The following is a 16,304-nucleotide window of genomic DNA, read 5'->3' on the forward strand; positions in this document are numbered from 1 at the left end:
TACCTAATGTTTTATGCAAACCAATTCATCAAAACAATGTTTTGGAGCTAACTTATCATGAACAAAGTATTTTTAATGCATGATAAATGTCAACGTTTAAATACGAACTCTTTGGTATTAACAAAGATCAGATCACCAATTAGGACCCTTAAATCTACGTTACAACAAAGATAGCTAGCAGTATATCACAATTATATGCACAATATAAACCAAAGGATGAAGTTGAAAACTAATTGTCTATTTCGTACGTTGCATGACTTGTTGACTTAAAAAGAATAATTTATACATTAAAAAGTAGAGTAGCCCAGATTCACAAATTTTCTACGGGTTAATATTCAAATTTTTACTTATAATAAGTACTTGCCTCGTGATACGGGGAAAGACGGTTTTAGAATTAAAAGCCAAAAACAAGCATTAATATGTCGATAGGGAAAAAGAGGGGTAGATTTATCAATTGACCACAAGTTGGGGATGGATTTTGAGAAATCCTTTAAAATTCGAGACAACCCCGGCGTAGACTCCACCCCTATCCGTCGCGACTCTTGCAGAAGTTTCCTTTTTCTTTCTTTCTTTCTTTCTGGCGCCCATTCATCTCTCTGGACTCGTTCACGTTCGTTCCGGTGGGAGGGGAGATATTGGGCGGACGGTTCCTTCTTCTTTATCCAATTCAGGCTTCTTCTCTGCTCTTATGTTCTGAAGATTAGGGATTTTCTGCTATTTTTTCGTCCATCGTTGTTGATTGTTTATTCTCTGCTAGGGTTTCTTCGACTTTGGGGGTTCTCTCTAGGGTTCGTGTTATTTGCTGTATTTTTGGAAGTGGGTTCGTGGTTTTGTTCTAAACATTATAGGGTTTGTAATGGAGGGGAGCCGACACAGGAGTCAGCGGGATTATGGCAGGGATCGCTTCCGGCAGCACCGAGATCGCGAGCACCGTCGGAGCCACGGGTCGTCTGGTGGTGGGTGGAAGGACGGTGATCGAGTTCCTCCCCGGAGGGAGAACGGTAAGGTTGAGCAGAAGGAGCAGGATTACGTGTCTTTGCGGAACCGTTCCTCTTCGCTGTCCTCCTCCTCGTCGTCTCGTGGCAGCCGTGGTTCGGATAGGAAGGCTGATAGGGAGCCCGGCGAACTATCGAGTGGAAGCGAGGGTAGTGGGTCGCATCGTGAGGTTCAGACGACGGAGGCGAAGGTTTCTTTGTCGCCGAAGCCATGTTCGGTGGAGGTTAAGAAGAGGAAGTACTCTCCGATTATTTGGGATGTGGAGGAGAAGGTGCCATCAAAATCTTGCGTGGTGGGTTCGGTGAGCCTGTCGGTGGATGAAGAAAGGGCAGCCGTTGATCACGAGGATAAAACTGAGCAAGCTTCAGGTGAAGAGGCGTCTGATTTCCATTACAATGGGGAGGAGGATGATGACTACGCCCCAACTAGGGTTCTTTCGGCGTCTAGGTGGGCGTTCGATAACAATTTCGACGGTGAAGACGCATACGACGAAGAGAGCATCCCTAAGCGGAAGAAGAGTGCGGAAAGGATGGAAGAAGAGGAGGGCAGTTTGAGTCCTGAACTTGGGGAGCTCAGGGAAGGACGTTTGGACGGTAAGCGAGAGAGGTCACTATCTGGTTCCGATGAGGAGCGGAGCCTGAATGCTCCCCTTAGTAGCAGTGACGAAAAAGAGGTAGATGATCGGGATGAGCGCGGAAATGCAGCTGATGCAAGTGATCGGATGGAAGTAGATGGCGAGGATCATGTGGTTGATAAAAGTGACGAGGGAGGGCAATCTGGACTGGAGTCTAATTCGGATGAGGATGTTAGTGTCGACGATGCTGGCAGTGGTGATGACAAGAAAGATGTGCTTATAACCGCCGAGACTTCGGTATCTAGGAAGATCAATATGCTACAAGGGTGTAGGAGTGTCGATGAATTTGAGAGGTTAAACCGGATAAACGAGGGAACCTATGGTGTGGTTTACAGGGCCAGAGATAAGAAGACTGGGGAGATTGTGGCTTTGAAGAAAGTGAAGATGGAGAAAGAAAGAGAAGGGTTTCCACTCACTTCTTTGAGGGAGATAAATATCCTGCTTTCCTTTCATCATCCATCCATAGTGGATGTTAAGGAAGTCGTAGTAGGCAGCAACCTTGACAGTGTATTTATGGTGATGGAGTATATGGACCATGATCTCAAAGCATTGATGGAGACAATGAAGCAACCTTTTAGTACTAGTGAAGTAAAGTGCCTCATGCGGCAGCTTTTGGAGGGTGTTAAATACCTTCATGATAATTGGGTGCTCCACAGGTACTCCATAATCTTTGATATGTCGACTTCTGGTACGCTCTACTGTAGCTGTTAAAATTTCAACCATTGATTATTTTTTGAACATTTTGATATGATAAAACCTACATTGTTTTAACTGTTCAGGGATTTGAAGACATCGAATCTTCTGCTGAATAATCGTGGAGAACTGAAAATATGTGATTTTGGGTTGGCTCGGCAGTATGGTAGCCCATTGAGAGAGTATACCCGGTTGGTGGTCACTCTTTGGTACAGGTATGTTCTATGCTCTTGTTCTAATACTTCCTATCAGATCTTTTGCCCCATCCTTTTTGAGAATTTCGTGTTGCTTTCTATCTGAAGAGTGAAGGAAGGCTTTATCCTAGTTGCCAATAACTCCCTACAAACCCATCACAATCTGTCTCTAGCGTGTAATGGGATTACAAGGCGATATTGACTTTCTTTTTGTTTCCCAATTCTGAGCTAGTTTTTTCTTTCGTTCGTAGCTAAACTATGTTAAGCTAGAACCCTACTTTTTATACAAGTTGGTTATCTTCATCAAAATAGCCGTGTAATAGTGACAGCCTATTAAAGTTTGAAATCCTAGGCAGGCACAAACTTTATTGTCTGTTTGCTATACTAGTAGGATTTTTGCTTATTTCTTAAGTTTGTTGTGTGTTTCATTCATTCTTCATCACAATGTTGCCAACCTGAAATTTTCTTATGTGGACAAACCAGCTACTGGCCTCCTAGTTGTTTATTCTCCTTAACGTTTGTTTCATAAGAAAGCTTTCAAGATTTTGTTTCCACTGATTTAATGCTGGTGGGACATAGCTTATGTTATTTCTGTGTCTTTATGCATCATTATTGTGAACATGTCATGTCAAGTTGGTGCATAGCCTGCAGCTTCCAAGTTCCAAGTTTGCTTGTATCTCTGCACTGCCTTTAATACTTTGTGTCGCTTGTTTATTTTTAGGGGCTAGAATGAAAAATGTTTAAAGGCATAGTGAAGTTGTCAAGTTTCGACAGGTCAGTTTGTGCTACGACATGCAAAATTATTCATAAATATTACATTAAAAATTTGGAAAAGGTGGAATTTCCCCTGCTGCTGTGATCTGATCTGGTTATCCATGAAGAAAGATGTGGCTAACATCTTTCTTTGTGGACATGCGGTTGGTAGAGCCCTCCTGCTGCTGTGATGTGATCTGGTTATCCATGAAGAAAGATGTGGCTAAATTTTTTCTTTGTGGACCTGCGGTTGGTAGAGCCCTTTCCCTCTGTAACAACATTTTGGAGGCTAACTTAGGTGTTTGATTCGCTGTCAATTTGTAACTTGGTCCACCTATTCGCTGTCAATTTGTAACTTGGTCCACCTATTCTTTATCCTTTTTTGTTATGAGCGAACCATTCAAGTGAGTAGTTGTCTCTCCATGTGTGCGTGCTGCTGGGTTTTTCATACCAATTGGGATGTGAACTAGGAATAATATAATGGTTTGTGTTTGAGTGGCAACTACCTGAGTGACTTTGAATGAAGATTGTGCTTTTCAGATCTGATGGAATCATCACGGTTGTAGTTAGGAAGCCACTCACTTTAAAATTTTAGTGATTGTGAAGAATGTAGAGCTGGTTAAGAGCAATATGGATATCATCTGGTAAGCAATATATGTAATTACACAAGAATTTGTGTTTTTAAATAGTTGAATTTCTTGTAGATATTATAATTTGCGGAAGTATGAATCAGAATTTCCATGTACTGATATCATGAGATTGATTCCATGTGAAGAGGTTTCTCATAAGCCTTGCAAACATGTGAAGTTTCAAAATGGAATACGATGTTAACAATATATGTAATTACACAAGGCATGATTGCCAGTCGGCTAAAGCATAGTGGTAATGTGTCGATGCTTCAATTTGGTAGCCTTGGGGCCCAGGTTAGGATCTAAATAGCTACACTATTTATTTAAGTTTGCAGACATTCACATATTCGTAGTGCTTTTCCATTTTCCAAAGGTAACCTTGCTACTTCATCGTAAATATTTCACTCCCTGTCTCTCTTTCCTTCTCCCTCTCTATTAGTTATTCATAGTTTTAATAAAACTCTCTTTAACCAACCAACCCTTTGAGGGCATACATTGGCTTTGTGGTTCTTTGTAATTTTGTGTTAACTAGAAAGTACTAGGCCAAATGGATTTTATGTTGTAAGTATCACTGTCATTGATAATTTCAAATAATCTGGCTGCCTAAGGTCTGATTCCACCTGATTGGTGACAAGGTGATGAGGGTACAACTTCTGTCTTTGGCTTGGTACATATAGTGAAGTTACACTTCCTTCTCTGGTCTGAAAAGATTTTGATGTTTGATCATGGTCCATGGACCGGGAAAGGGAACATGAACATATATGATTGCAATATTCTCATTTACCCTTCTTGGGACATGCTCAAACATTTTCGGTTCTCCTAGTTTCCATTTTCTCAATCATTAGTATTGAAAGAGTGATTTATCATTTTCTCTTTCCAAAAAAAAAAGCAAAACTGGTAAAATGGGAATGTCCTCGTTAAGAAAATGAAGATGAGTAAATTTTCCTTTTGTGTGCTTCAACTTCTGTAATTTTAATATAATCGTTTTTTTTTGCTGGACCATTTTTTTATTTGTCCCTTGGTTTCCAGGGTGTGCTGATTCCTGCTGCTCACGTGTTTCAGTGATCAAGACATAGAATGATGTTTTCACTTTTTAGTGTTCTCTTAGTGTTGGAGGCTTCTTTTTTTTTTTTAAATTTCACCTTTCTCTTATTGAAGATGATGTAATATTGTATTGTGGAATTTGTCTTTGTTGTGTCCTGGTTCTTGATGGTGCGAATGTATGGGATTTAGATCCCAATCTTGGTTCGTCAATGGTACAGGCCTGGTGTATTTGTTTCTCATGCCATATTTTCTGGAAGAAAAGGACCCATTGTTTGTTTATCATGTCCATTAAGATCTATATTATAAGTCATCCAGTTTTGTTCTCTAACATAGAGGCCTCATTCTTCTTGATTCTGCATTCTGACAAATGTGTATTGTTGCTGACTTGTATAGGGCTCCAGAACTTTTACTGGGAGCAAAGCTATACTCGACAGCTATTGATATGTGGTCTTTGGGATGTATAATGGCTGAACTTTTGGCTAAAGAACCACTATTTCCTGGGAAAACTGAAACTGACCAGCTTGACAAGGTAACAAATGAGTAATGCATATGCATTATTTTGTTTCATTTATGATTTATGCTTTTGGTGTTGTCTTGATTTTGTCCGGAAGATTAAAATCCTGGTTTTGCTTGCTTGCAGATATTCAGGATTTTGGGCACACCCAATGAGAAAATATGGCCAGGATATGCCAAATTGCCAGGTGCCAAGTGCAACTTTGTCAGACAACCGTAAGTAGCTATCTTGTTTTAGGTTTGTGACTTGTGTTCTAAGAACTTCATCTGCACAGCAATCTTTTAACCTGTTGAATCAGGTGTATATTCGAATGTTTTTCTTGTTTCCTATTCGATTTATTTTCATCAATAAAGTAATTGTTTGTGATCTTGTACTCTTGGTTATCAAACCACCGATGCCCAATGCATTTCATGGGGCAGTTTATCACACATGTGCCGTGATTCACTTGTACCGGGCTCCTGTGCGAGGGACTGTAGGGCTGTTACGGCCAATGTCCTGTATATATATGTTGTGTGTGTGTATACATATATATATACATATATATATATACATACATATATATATATATATATATATATATATATATATATATATATATATATATATATATATATATATATACATACATATATATATATATATATATACATACATACATACATACATATATATATATGTATATATACCTTTATCACTTTAGGTTTTCTCTTTTTATTCCTAATTATTATTTTTAGTTAGTAGACTGAGACTGATTTGCCCCCATTTGTCCTTTTAGGGCCTTGACTGACCTGTGTCCAGCTTCCTATTTTGGCTGCTTGTTTTGTGATCAAGTTTACAACCTTGACAATTGACATACTCGTATCCCCAGCTTGACTATGTGTTTGCCTATTGGATTGACTACTGATGTGCCTCTTCAGGTATAATAAGCTCCGTGAGAAGTTTCCGAAATTCACAGCCACTTCTTTCTCTGGGAAGCCAACACTTTCAGATGCTGGATTTGATCTGCTGAATAGGCTTCTTACTTATGACCCTGAAAAGGTAAATTGGTGTGGTATGAACTCCTAAATTATTGTTTCTTTTCTTTGTGAGCACTGGATTACAGGTAGTGACATTTTATAATTTTCCATAATTGCACAGCGGATAACAGCTGATGATGCTTTGGAGCACAAATGGTTCACTGAGCCTCCTCAACCAAAGGACCCAAGTTTTATGCCAACTTTTCCCTCTCAAAATGCTCAAGACAGGTATTACTTCTGAATTCTGCAAGTTTTGAATACGTTGCCCTTGTCAGTGTTTGTCTGACTCTGACCATGTTTGATCTAAAGTGAGTTGGATTAAACTTGTATGATTATGAAAATTGCTACCCGCTTGAATTAGCTGTTTGACAGTTTGAATTTTTCCCTTCCTATGTCAGGAGATTGTTTAAATTTAAGAAGAGCCCTGATCCTTTAGAAGAGTTGCGGAAGGAAGAGCTTCGGAAGAAAGGGTTGCAGCAGGGACCGCTATTGCGTGCTGCCAGCTTATTCGGCTAGCTGATCTGTCTGAGTCCAAACTGCAAGCAGTTTGACACACAACAATTCCTTGTGAAGGGAACCCTCCACTATGAATTTTTTTGAGGTGAGATGGTGCAAAAGTGGTGCCCCCAATAAGAAAAGGAGATGCCTGCCAAGCATGCAAAGTTGTATGAACCTCTGTGCGCCATTTTCAGGTTGCTCATATTAGACTTTTGCAAGCATCAAAGATGAAACTTCATGTGTAAAGGCAATATACTCTTTTCTTAGTATGTTGCAGGTCTATCTGTGGCCTTCAGCTTCCGAGGTCATTAGGAAATGCACCCCGTACCTAGCTTGGATAACAAGGTGTGGAAACAGCCTTTTGTGTGTAACATATTTTCTTTCTGACACAGTGTAACATTCTTGAGAAACTCGGTGCACATTCAATTAATGAATATATGTTCGGATATTTTATTTTGCTTCCAACACATGTTTTTTTAATTTCCACATTGTGTTTGCAAGAGACATTTGGTGTGAGGCGAGGGGGAAATTCTTTGCTTTTCATGCCAGCAGATTTGGAACAAAAAATACCAGTGGAAAGGTAATTTCTGATTTGATCCTGTGGAATATAACACAGTGATGGAAATGGTATTCTCTTCATTTATAGAGTGATTTTTGTGGGATATATGACAAATGTCATCTTTAGATGTATTTGTCCAAATCACTTTACCTGTGCAATGGAAATTCTGTGGATGTGGATCATGGTTATGTACCTCTCCTTTGCATATGGAGTTACATGGACTAATGAAGGGTGTCACACGCTCTTTTTATATATGAATTAAGGAAGCTTACCGAAGCTTGTTTATCTTCCATTAACCTGTTTTCTGCATGCTCAACTGTAGACCAGCTTGTAAAATAATTGATAAGCGTTTTCAATCAATATTAATGGAATTTTGTCTGGTGGTTCGAGATGCCAAAACTTCACTTTCTTGAATAGTTGGTAGTGAACTGTATTATTTGTCTTTTCGCTTGCAAGCTGCTGAAGCAAATACCAGGTTTTATATGCGGTGCCAATCTTTATGGTGTTGGAGATCTGGTCTACAGTAGCTTCTTATCTTGGAGACTTTGGAATATGGATTGGTTTGACTGTTTGCTATCTATGCTATCCACTTTCAAGTTCACCTTAGCCTCATCACATCTACTTTGGTGGCAAATTAATATTGGAACTCAAGTCTGCATTTCACCTATTCTGTTATTGTGCTGTTATGCTGTCATCTAGCAATCATTGAATTGTCGTGACACTTATGCAAATGTTACTGCAGTACGAAGCAAGCAGGTTCTTCAATTCTCAGAACAATTAGAAACTTTGGTTGTGAGCACTCCAACTGTGATACCAGTTTCCTTATAGGTATTTTTGGTTCAGTTATTTCCTTTCTGAGGGAGAATTTATTCATTTTGCAGATGAAAATTTGTACTGAGAGCCGTGTTCATCAACTAATTAATTTTATGAATGACATTTGCTACTCATTGACTTGGTTTCCTTTATCGCGCATGGGGAAATGTTTTGGATCAAAATAGAAACCTTGGTTGTGAGCGCTCCAACTCTGATACCAGTCTCCTTATAGGTATTTTTGGTTCAGTTATTTCCTTTTTGAGGGAGAATTTGTTCATTTAGCAGATGAAAATTTGTACTATAGCCAAGTTCATCAACTAATTAATTTTATGAATGACATTTGCTGATCATTGACTTGGTTTCTTTTATTGCGCATGAGGAAATATTTTGGATAAAAAATATTCGACCTGGTCGTAGATTGTTAATCTATCATTTGTTAAGGTCCTTAAGCCAAGGAGCTTTTTATTTCTTGACCCGTTTTGCTTAAGACCTTGTTAATCAAAGATAAGTGCCTGTGGTTGATATATTATGAAAATGTTTGTGAATCAAAGATAATTGCACATAGATGACTCTATTAGTTAAGGTGAAACTATATTGAGGAGGAATTCATACTCAACCATTTGTTTTTCTCTTTTATTGGCCCTATATTCTTGGTTGGTGTGACTGCCTTCTCCATTTTGTTTCTTTCATCGGCCTCCTCAAAGAAAGACTTTGTTATGTTGGGTGGTGGGTTGAGCCTGGAGACTAAGTGGACTAGACTGATTAAGTGGTCTGAAAATCCTAATAAGTAAGCTAATTGTTAAAATTAACAACATAAAACAAACATTTCTCAATGGAAAACCTATAATTATCAACTTACGACAACAAAACAACTGAAATGCTTGATAACACTAATTGGTTCAAGAATCAAAATTTTAATGGATGTGAACGCCCTCTATAATAGGCCTGGAGAACGAGTTTACAATTTAGAGTCAATGTGAGATTAGATGCATAACAAAGTATCAGATACCTATAGTTATAACTTGTAACCGTAGGTACCCTTGTGTGTATATATGTACACTCAGACGGAGTTCTAATGTAAAATCACATACAATGTAAACAAAATATAGCAAAGGAAATCAGCATGAAAACAAATAAAATTGAAGAAGAAAATAAAAACTAAAAAACCTACTTTCAAATTTCATAAGAACAAAAATAAAAAACTCGATCTTAGTGGCAGAAGAGGAAATGGTAGAAAGAAAAAGAGAAAGAAGAAGACAAATACACTGGCCAACCAAGGGTTGGGGCCTATGGGGGCATAGACGAGCCATTTGTGCATTTCTTTTTCAACAAGGTGAGCACCTGGGCAGTGATAGCGTAACAATTGGAGGCAGATACACAGCGCTGGGCCTGGTTTCCTTCTAGAGAATGCTTGCTGCTGCAGTGTGGGATGTAGAAGCCATTTTCTTACACTCAAACATTTATCTTTTTACCCCTGACATCAAGAAGAATTTTTGGGACAAGAGATTAATACGTGCATTCTGTTTTTCCTCATGGTGCCTTGGTATGCCTTTGACAATGTAGGAGGCTTGTCTATTCCCAAAATGGGCCGGTTTGCCTGTTTCGGTCTAAGAGGTGAAAACTGAAAGTTGAATTCAGGTTGGTGAAGACCCTGAAAAGACTAATTGAGACTAGTACTAACTTGGTTCAAGTTGATCGACTATAAACAAATAAACACATATTTATGTGAAAAACTAACGAAGATAGATATGTCCACACACACACACAAAAGCAATTTTCATAATCTCATGATTGTTCTCCTGATGAAGCAACTTGAAAAGTCCGGCGTTGAGACCCACAATTGCAGCACAAGTGAGGTGGATTTATTGCATGTGTCAAATTGTCAATTAGCAACAAATCCAACTTATCAAAAGTATAAGTGAACATGGTTTAAGGATTAAAACACCACTGTAGATGAACTTTGGGAGGTACCTTTATGACCATATACATTTGGTTGCACACATAAAGTGAGGTTCTATTATTGCTGTTGTCATCTCACTCTATATGAAGGGTTTGGAATTTCACACTAAGTAAATAACCAAATAAACAACAACATAAGAAAACTTTGGCTTGTGCTTTCGTGTATTGTTTCTTCTGTGAGCTGTCGGTCTGTTTTAGTTGTTACAATCAGTTGATCACTTGAATTGACTCGACATTGAAAAAAAAAACCCTAAAAACTAACTGCAATGTAAATTGTAATGCTATTCTCAAGCATAGTTGACTTGCAGGAAAGAAAATTGTGATTGTCAAAATCAAGGCCAAGCCTATCCAGCTTGAAGCATGCTTGCAAACGTCCACCATTTCTTCAATGAAATCTCACATCCTTGTTGCAGGTTGCAGAAAATCAATAGTATATATGGAACTGAATATTTGACTATATTTGCTTGATCATGAGATTGAATCGACCAAGTTATGTTCGCATGAACTGCACTGCGAACAGCTTAATCATTAACCATTTCTTTTCCCCAAGTTTAAAATATCTGTATTTTTTAGAACGACCGATTTCAGAGACATTATCTACTCAAAGAAAGATCCTTCCTTCGTGGACCACCAACACATTGGCATGCAGACATCGATTCAGACAAAGAACAGTTTCAGCGACAAATATCTCAAAAAAAGCATATTGAGAAAGAAATCAACAGAAAGCAGATTGAGTCATTGGACACCCATGCAGAGAACTTCAAAAGAGAGATGGAGGATGGGAGAGAGACAGAGAAGTCTTGAAGAAATGGGAGCAGAGAGAGGGAGACTAGACTCTAACAAATTGGCAGGATATAGAGAGACGGAGAGCTTCGGCCAGTGGCATACCTGGAGAAATGCTGCCGGTGATGGGTTCGTAGTGCACAGCATTCCTCTATGCCGATGAACAGTTTAACCTGCCGTTGTGAAAAGGTGGATGGACACAGTTTTGCTTTTCTTTTCCATTATAATTCACAAAATAAAAGCCATGCATGAGATGTATGCTATGCCTCAGGCACCAGGTGTGAAGCTACGTGAAGCATGCACTTCACTCGGTGAAGCACATGCATGAGGTCATGATATGCTTCATACAGCCACTTCAATGCTGTTTTTTTTCTTGAAAAACTTGGGCATAATACAATTCATGCCTCAAATCTTACACATCTAATAACACTGCTATTTTGACCAACTGCTTGCTGGTGTGAAGCACAGGTTGGTCGATAACTGAATAAGGTGCATGAATTAGTCAGCTGACTGGTCAAGATTTTTGCAACCAAGGTCATGATCATCTCAAACTTTGTGAGTTCATTTCCTCAATTGATATTACATTCATGAATCTTGTTGCAATATCTGGTTGTTCCAAATAGATAATACGGACCATGCATAAAGATGAACTTGGTCATGGTTGTACACTCGTTTGGGCAAGTTTATCTGCTAAAGATGAATACAATCTAGTGTGGTGTTTGTCTCGGTTGTACTCCTATGGAGTAGTTGATGCACGTACACCTTATCATATAATGCAATGTAATTGTAATTGTTCATATTTTATATAAAAATACATGTTTAAACTTTTAATGTGACGTTTAAGAAACTATGTATTTTTCTTATACAAGCAAACTCATGCTGGGCTTGTAGCTTGTCTCCACAAGCTGTGCTTGAGCTCAACTTGTTTATGTATGCTAAGAAAAAAGCTTTTTTTTGTCTTTTTGTTTGATTGTGGAGTTGCTGTAACGTGTCTGTCGGAAGACAAGGTGTGCTCCATAGCTGTTCAAATGCGTGCAGAGCTATTTTTCTCATTCCAGCATATGGATTGTCGAACTATCCTCATTTTTTCCTCATAAATGGAAGAGAAATGAATAAAAATAGTTGGTGGAGCAATCAAGATACTAATACTATGCTAGTACTTGTTCTGCCTGCCCTTATTAGATGTTCTGCTTTCTTTGGCCCATACTACCTTCCTGATGGCGTCCCTACCTAATTGTCGATATTATTACTAACCTATGTTGTCTAAATTCTAAAGTATGTTATGATCACAACTTAGGTGGTTAGTTGAGCTCAAAGACAATAGCAGAAAACAATAAAGTAGACTTTTGGAGGCTTTATAGCATACCAAGCTTCCTTGGAACTATGAAAGTGTATGAAGCTCTCACTACTTTCTCTATGTGAAGTATCGAAGGTTTGGAATGTGTTCTTATGAGTAAAAATGATCTTTTCAATAATTGTTTTACAGTTTTGATGGGAACTGATAGATTGATTAATGCACAGCTGGCAAGTGTACCTACAAATGCATGGTTAATGATGAGATATGTCAAATTATGTATGTCAAATATGCGTGTTATATGCTGGTTTTAACTTTTAACACTTATGATGCTTCAATTTGTTTGTTCCATGGGATTTAGTATTTGGGCATGAACTTGCTAGATGCTGCAACAGTTATGCAATCCAGTGCAGATCTTAGGTCTTGTTGTGCTTGATTTTCCCCCTCCTTTTGGGTGGTGGATGTAAAGAGATGGGCAAGTTTACCTACAAACTCATAGTTAACGGTGCCAGATCTTGCAACAGTTACGCAAGTATTCTGTGCAGATCTTAGGTCTTGTTGTGCTTTCTTGTTTCTTTTGGGTGATGGATGGAAAAACTTGATCAGCTTTCATGTTATGGACAAAAGTTGGTTTCATATGCCCCCTTCATCAATCAACTATCAGGGAAGACTTCCTGTGAAGGAAGTGTCCGATTGAAGCAAGTTACTCAAAGGTTATATCTTGTCTCCAATTGTGTCCTGATAATCAAAGTGTTGTGATCAGTTTTCAAGAGCTGTTATATCTAAGATATATTGTGCACTGTTGATTTGGAGAGCACTTAAGGAAATAATTAACATAATGTGCACATCATGACAGCCTACCTGATGGAATTCAGAGAGAAATGTAGCCCATTCAGATTGAATGGATTGGTTGCCTGGGTCCCTTTCAAGTAGTTACCAGCCTTATGCACTACCGATTCTTTCTTGCCCACATCTGCCTGTTATGTGATATTAACGTCCCTCTCTAGTTTGCTAAGTCGATTAGGCTGGTCTTCATAATGCGCTGCCCATTCTGGTGCGGACAGATATGTTATGGTTCAGGTTTGACGGAATGGAAATGGTGCACATATAGTCTTTGTTTACTTATGCATACACATATGCATAATTATTATTTGCCCTATTCAGATCTAAAATAAGAAGAAATAAAAAAAAATTGCTTGACTTTTGAACAAAAGTCATGGCTGCAGAGTTCTTACGGGCATGGGTGGAAACTAAATTAAAATGACCTATGCAGTAGCGTTTGCAACAGAATGAGGTGTAGCTATCTAAATACACTATCCACTTCTGTGTGGGTCCCATTCGTCTACTTACAGAACAAGCAGTGAACAAAGTAAAGTTGCGTGCAAATGAAGTGCAAATCTAGCAGTATGTTCATTATTAGAAGAATTATGTAGTGGATAATGACATGCACTGATTCTCACCTCCAACGATGAGCTGCTTGAGAAGTTGAATTTAGATTGGCATTCTGGATGTAGATGTCTAATAGCACTAAGTGTATTTTACCAGTTATGTTGTCTCAATGACATTCATGTTCTATTGTACGATGCTGCACCAGCCAATTGTTGTTTTCCCTTCACGAACCCAGTCACTTTTCCGACAAGTTTTTTTTTTGCTTTTGTTGGTACCTTGTTGGTTTTGTTGTCTCATCTTTATCTAATGTCTGTTTGTTTTCAGTTTGATGATGCTGATATCCTCTCCCAGTAAAGAAATTGCCTGGTGCGACCTGTTATTCCTACATTTGATTTGTGATGTTCAGTTCTGCAGGTGCGCCTACCAGTACACTCAGTTATATGCCTGGAGGTGCCTCTGCGTTTACTACTGCACTCAAAATTTCTCCTTTAGCTTCAAGGTTACGTTCACTAGGCCTGAGAGTCCTCTTTAAGGGCATTCATTTTTTAATCTGTTAAAGTATGCCTCAAGTCTAACGTAGTAACGTGTAGGTACTGCCCCACTTTATTTTGAACTGTGAAGCGAATTACATTGGTCGTCATGATCATTGTCTGCTGAGGTCTTTCAAGTTGGATATGTTTTCGTTCGGCTGTTCTTGTGAGAAAGAAGTGGGGAATGTTATGTACTGGAACTTTGACGGCAGTTTGAGGCTTAGCACATGGTATGCATGTTCATGTGGACTGGCTCTGTCATATTCTCTACCTGTTGATTATTGCTCAAGCAGCATTTCGAACGATGCTGGTGCTGCTTTGCTGGATAATCGCTAGCTGGACTTGATTTGCTGTCTGCTTTCCATCTTGTTCGGATCATTTAATGGGCTTGTCAAATGTATGCTGAAAAGTGTGAACCAATTGAGATGAATTATTCTGCAGGTTCCCCGCTGGTTTGCTTCAGTATATATTCTGCAAGTTGCTTTTATTTCAAAATGTCGTACTTTTTGTCCAGTAGACCGACTTACAGAAACCGTCTCTGAATCGTCTCTAATGGTGACCATCTCCATATCTGGTGAATACTTTATCCGTATAACTATCTCACGACTTTCTATAGGGGGATGTTTCAAACAAGCAGTACAACCATGGACAAACGGACTTGGGTGTTCTGTTGTAAACTGGTAACGGTCAAAATTTTTACCAAACTAAAATGTCAATGCGCCGTGTCTGTCTATTATTGACTTTAATTTAAGCTTTTTGACAAATTTTGTTGCTAAAAAGTGGTCGATATCTTGTTCGCTGTAATCACTTCCGGTGCATTCATCCCGTCGTTTGTCACATCTGCCACTCATGTCAACAATTGGCTTTGTGAGATGTTCCCTTTCATGCATGGAGTACCATCGCTTTGCGTTTTTAAGTTTCTTGTTTTTGTAGGCAATTGGGTGGCATTTATGCGTCTACATTTTAAAGGTAAAATCTGAAGCATTCATGTGAAACTTTAACTTTTTTTTTTATGTGGTTCGGTTAATTTATTGAAGGGGTTTTTTTAAAGTTTTTTTTTTTAAACTGAAGTTCTTTTTTTTTTTAGCAAATTAATGAAAAGCCCAATTATCAAAAAATCTCTTCATGAATCGTTGCTAGTGGTTAAAGTGGGTGTTATCTTGATCAAGTTGTAGCAGTTTTTTTAAAATTTTTGGTTGTTCAAATTGTTCTTGGTTTTGTGGGCTGTTTGTATGTTCTGTAGGTATACTTGACATTGGATTTGAGATATGATTTCGATTGAAGTTGGACATAAACACTATTTGAGTGAAATTGTAACTGCCGTTTTGGTTTATGATATATGATATTCCTCACAGTTAACATTTTGGTTTATTTGGCAATTCAATGAAAGGTAAAAAACCTACCTCCCTTGGTTATGAGGTTTTGAGGTTTCAGACTGTTTAAAGGCATGGGTGGCGTTGCTTTTGAGGTTTTTGATTGATTCAAGACTTGAGGTATCTGATATTGGGTGTCCAAATTGGGATCTGGATCTAAATAACAAAATTGTGACATATAACTATTTGAACGTAGATCGAGTTTGCTGCCGTATTGGTTCAAAACGCCGGTTGGGTTAAGAAAATCCACATCTATTAATGTGCGCTTCATTGCCCCAAGAGAAAATTCGTTCAAACGACCAGTTTTATGTGCTGAGACCGTTATATTTGGATATTAGGGTGCAATCTTTTTGGATTATGGGTAAAGGACACTTGTTTATTCAATGCCTTTGATAAGGGGTCTGATTGTTCGTTGGGGGGTTCTAAATCTACAACCGAAAGGAATGAAAAAGGTGGATGTGCATGTTGAAGAAACATATACAATTTTAAACAGTTTTCTTTTTTCAGTTTCTAGAAACTTTATTAGCTTTCAAGATATCCATCAATTGTGTCGAGAGACAAAGCGTAAGTGGGTGGATGAATAGATTGTCAATCATCAGTTTTATTTCCATAAGCGTTACTTCAAAATTTCAG

General features: G+C 38.5%; 1 protein-coding gene across 17 annotated transcripts; it reads left to right on the forward strand.

Annotated features, from left to right (window-relative positions):
- Positions 1 to 528: 528 nt before the first annotated feature.
- Positions 529 to 14,760, forward strand: LOC116247972 (cyclin-dependent kinase G-2-like). 17 transcript variants are annotated; one of them, XM_050076221.1, is made up of 13 exons: positions 529 to 2,286; positions 2,410 to 2,538; positions 5,337 to 5,472; positions 5,584 to 5,672; positions 6,375 to 6,495; positions 6,595 to 6,701; positions 6,872 to 7,551; positions 8,273 to 8,358; positions 8,529 to 8,575; positions 10,876 to 11,274; positions 11,554 to 11,640; positions 14,093 to 14,267; positions 14,359 to 14,760. In XM_050076221.1, exons 1-7 carry the CDS (start codon positions 857 to 859, stop codon positions 6,987 to 6,989), a joined length of 2,130 nt encoding a protein of 709 aa, XP_049932178.1. In that variant the 5' UTR covers positions 529 to 856; the 3' UTR covers positions 6,990 to 7,551; positions 8,273 to 8,358; positions 8,529 to 8,575; positions 10,876 to 11,274; positions 11,554 to 11,640; positions 14,093 to 14,267; positions 14,359 to 14,760. The 17 variants fall into 17 exon arrangements, with proteins under 17 accessions (XP_049932178.1, XP_049932183.1, XP_049932189.1 ...); XM_050076226.1 differs by having other exon boundaries at positions 14,175 to 14,267; XM_050076232.1 differs by having other exon boundaries at positions 14,183 to 14,267.
- Positions 14,761 to 16,304: the final 1,544 nt, after the last annotated feature.

Source organism: Nymphaea colorata, chromosome 2, assembly GCF_008831285.2.
Source record: "Nymphaea colorata isolate Beijing-Zhang1983 chromosome 2, ASM883128v2, whole genome shotgun sequence".
Classification (NCBI taxonomy): Eukaryota; Viridiplantae; Streptophyta; class Magnoliopsida; order Nymphaeales; family Nymphaeaceae; genus Nymphaea; species Nymphaea colorata.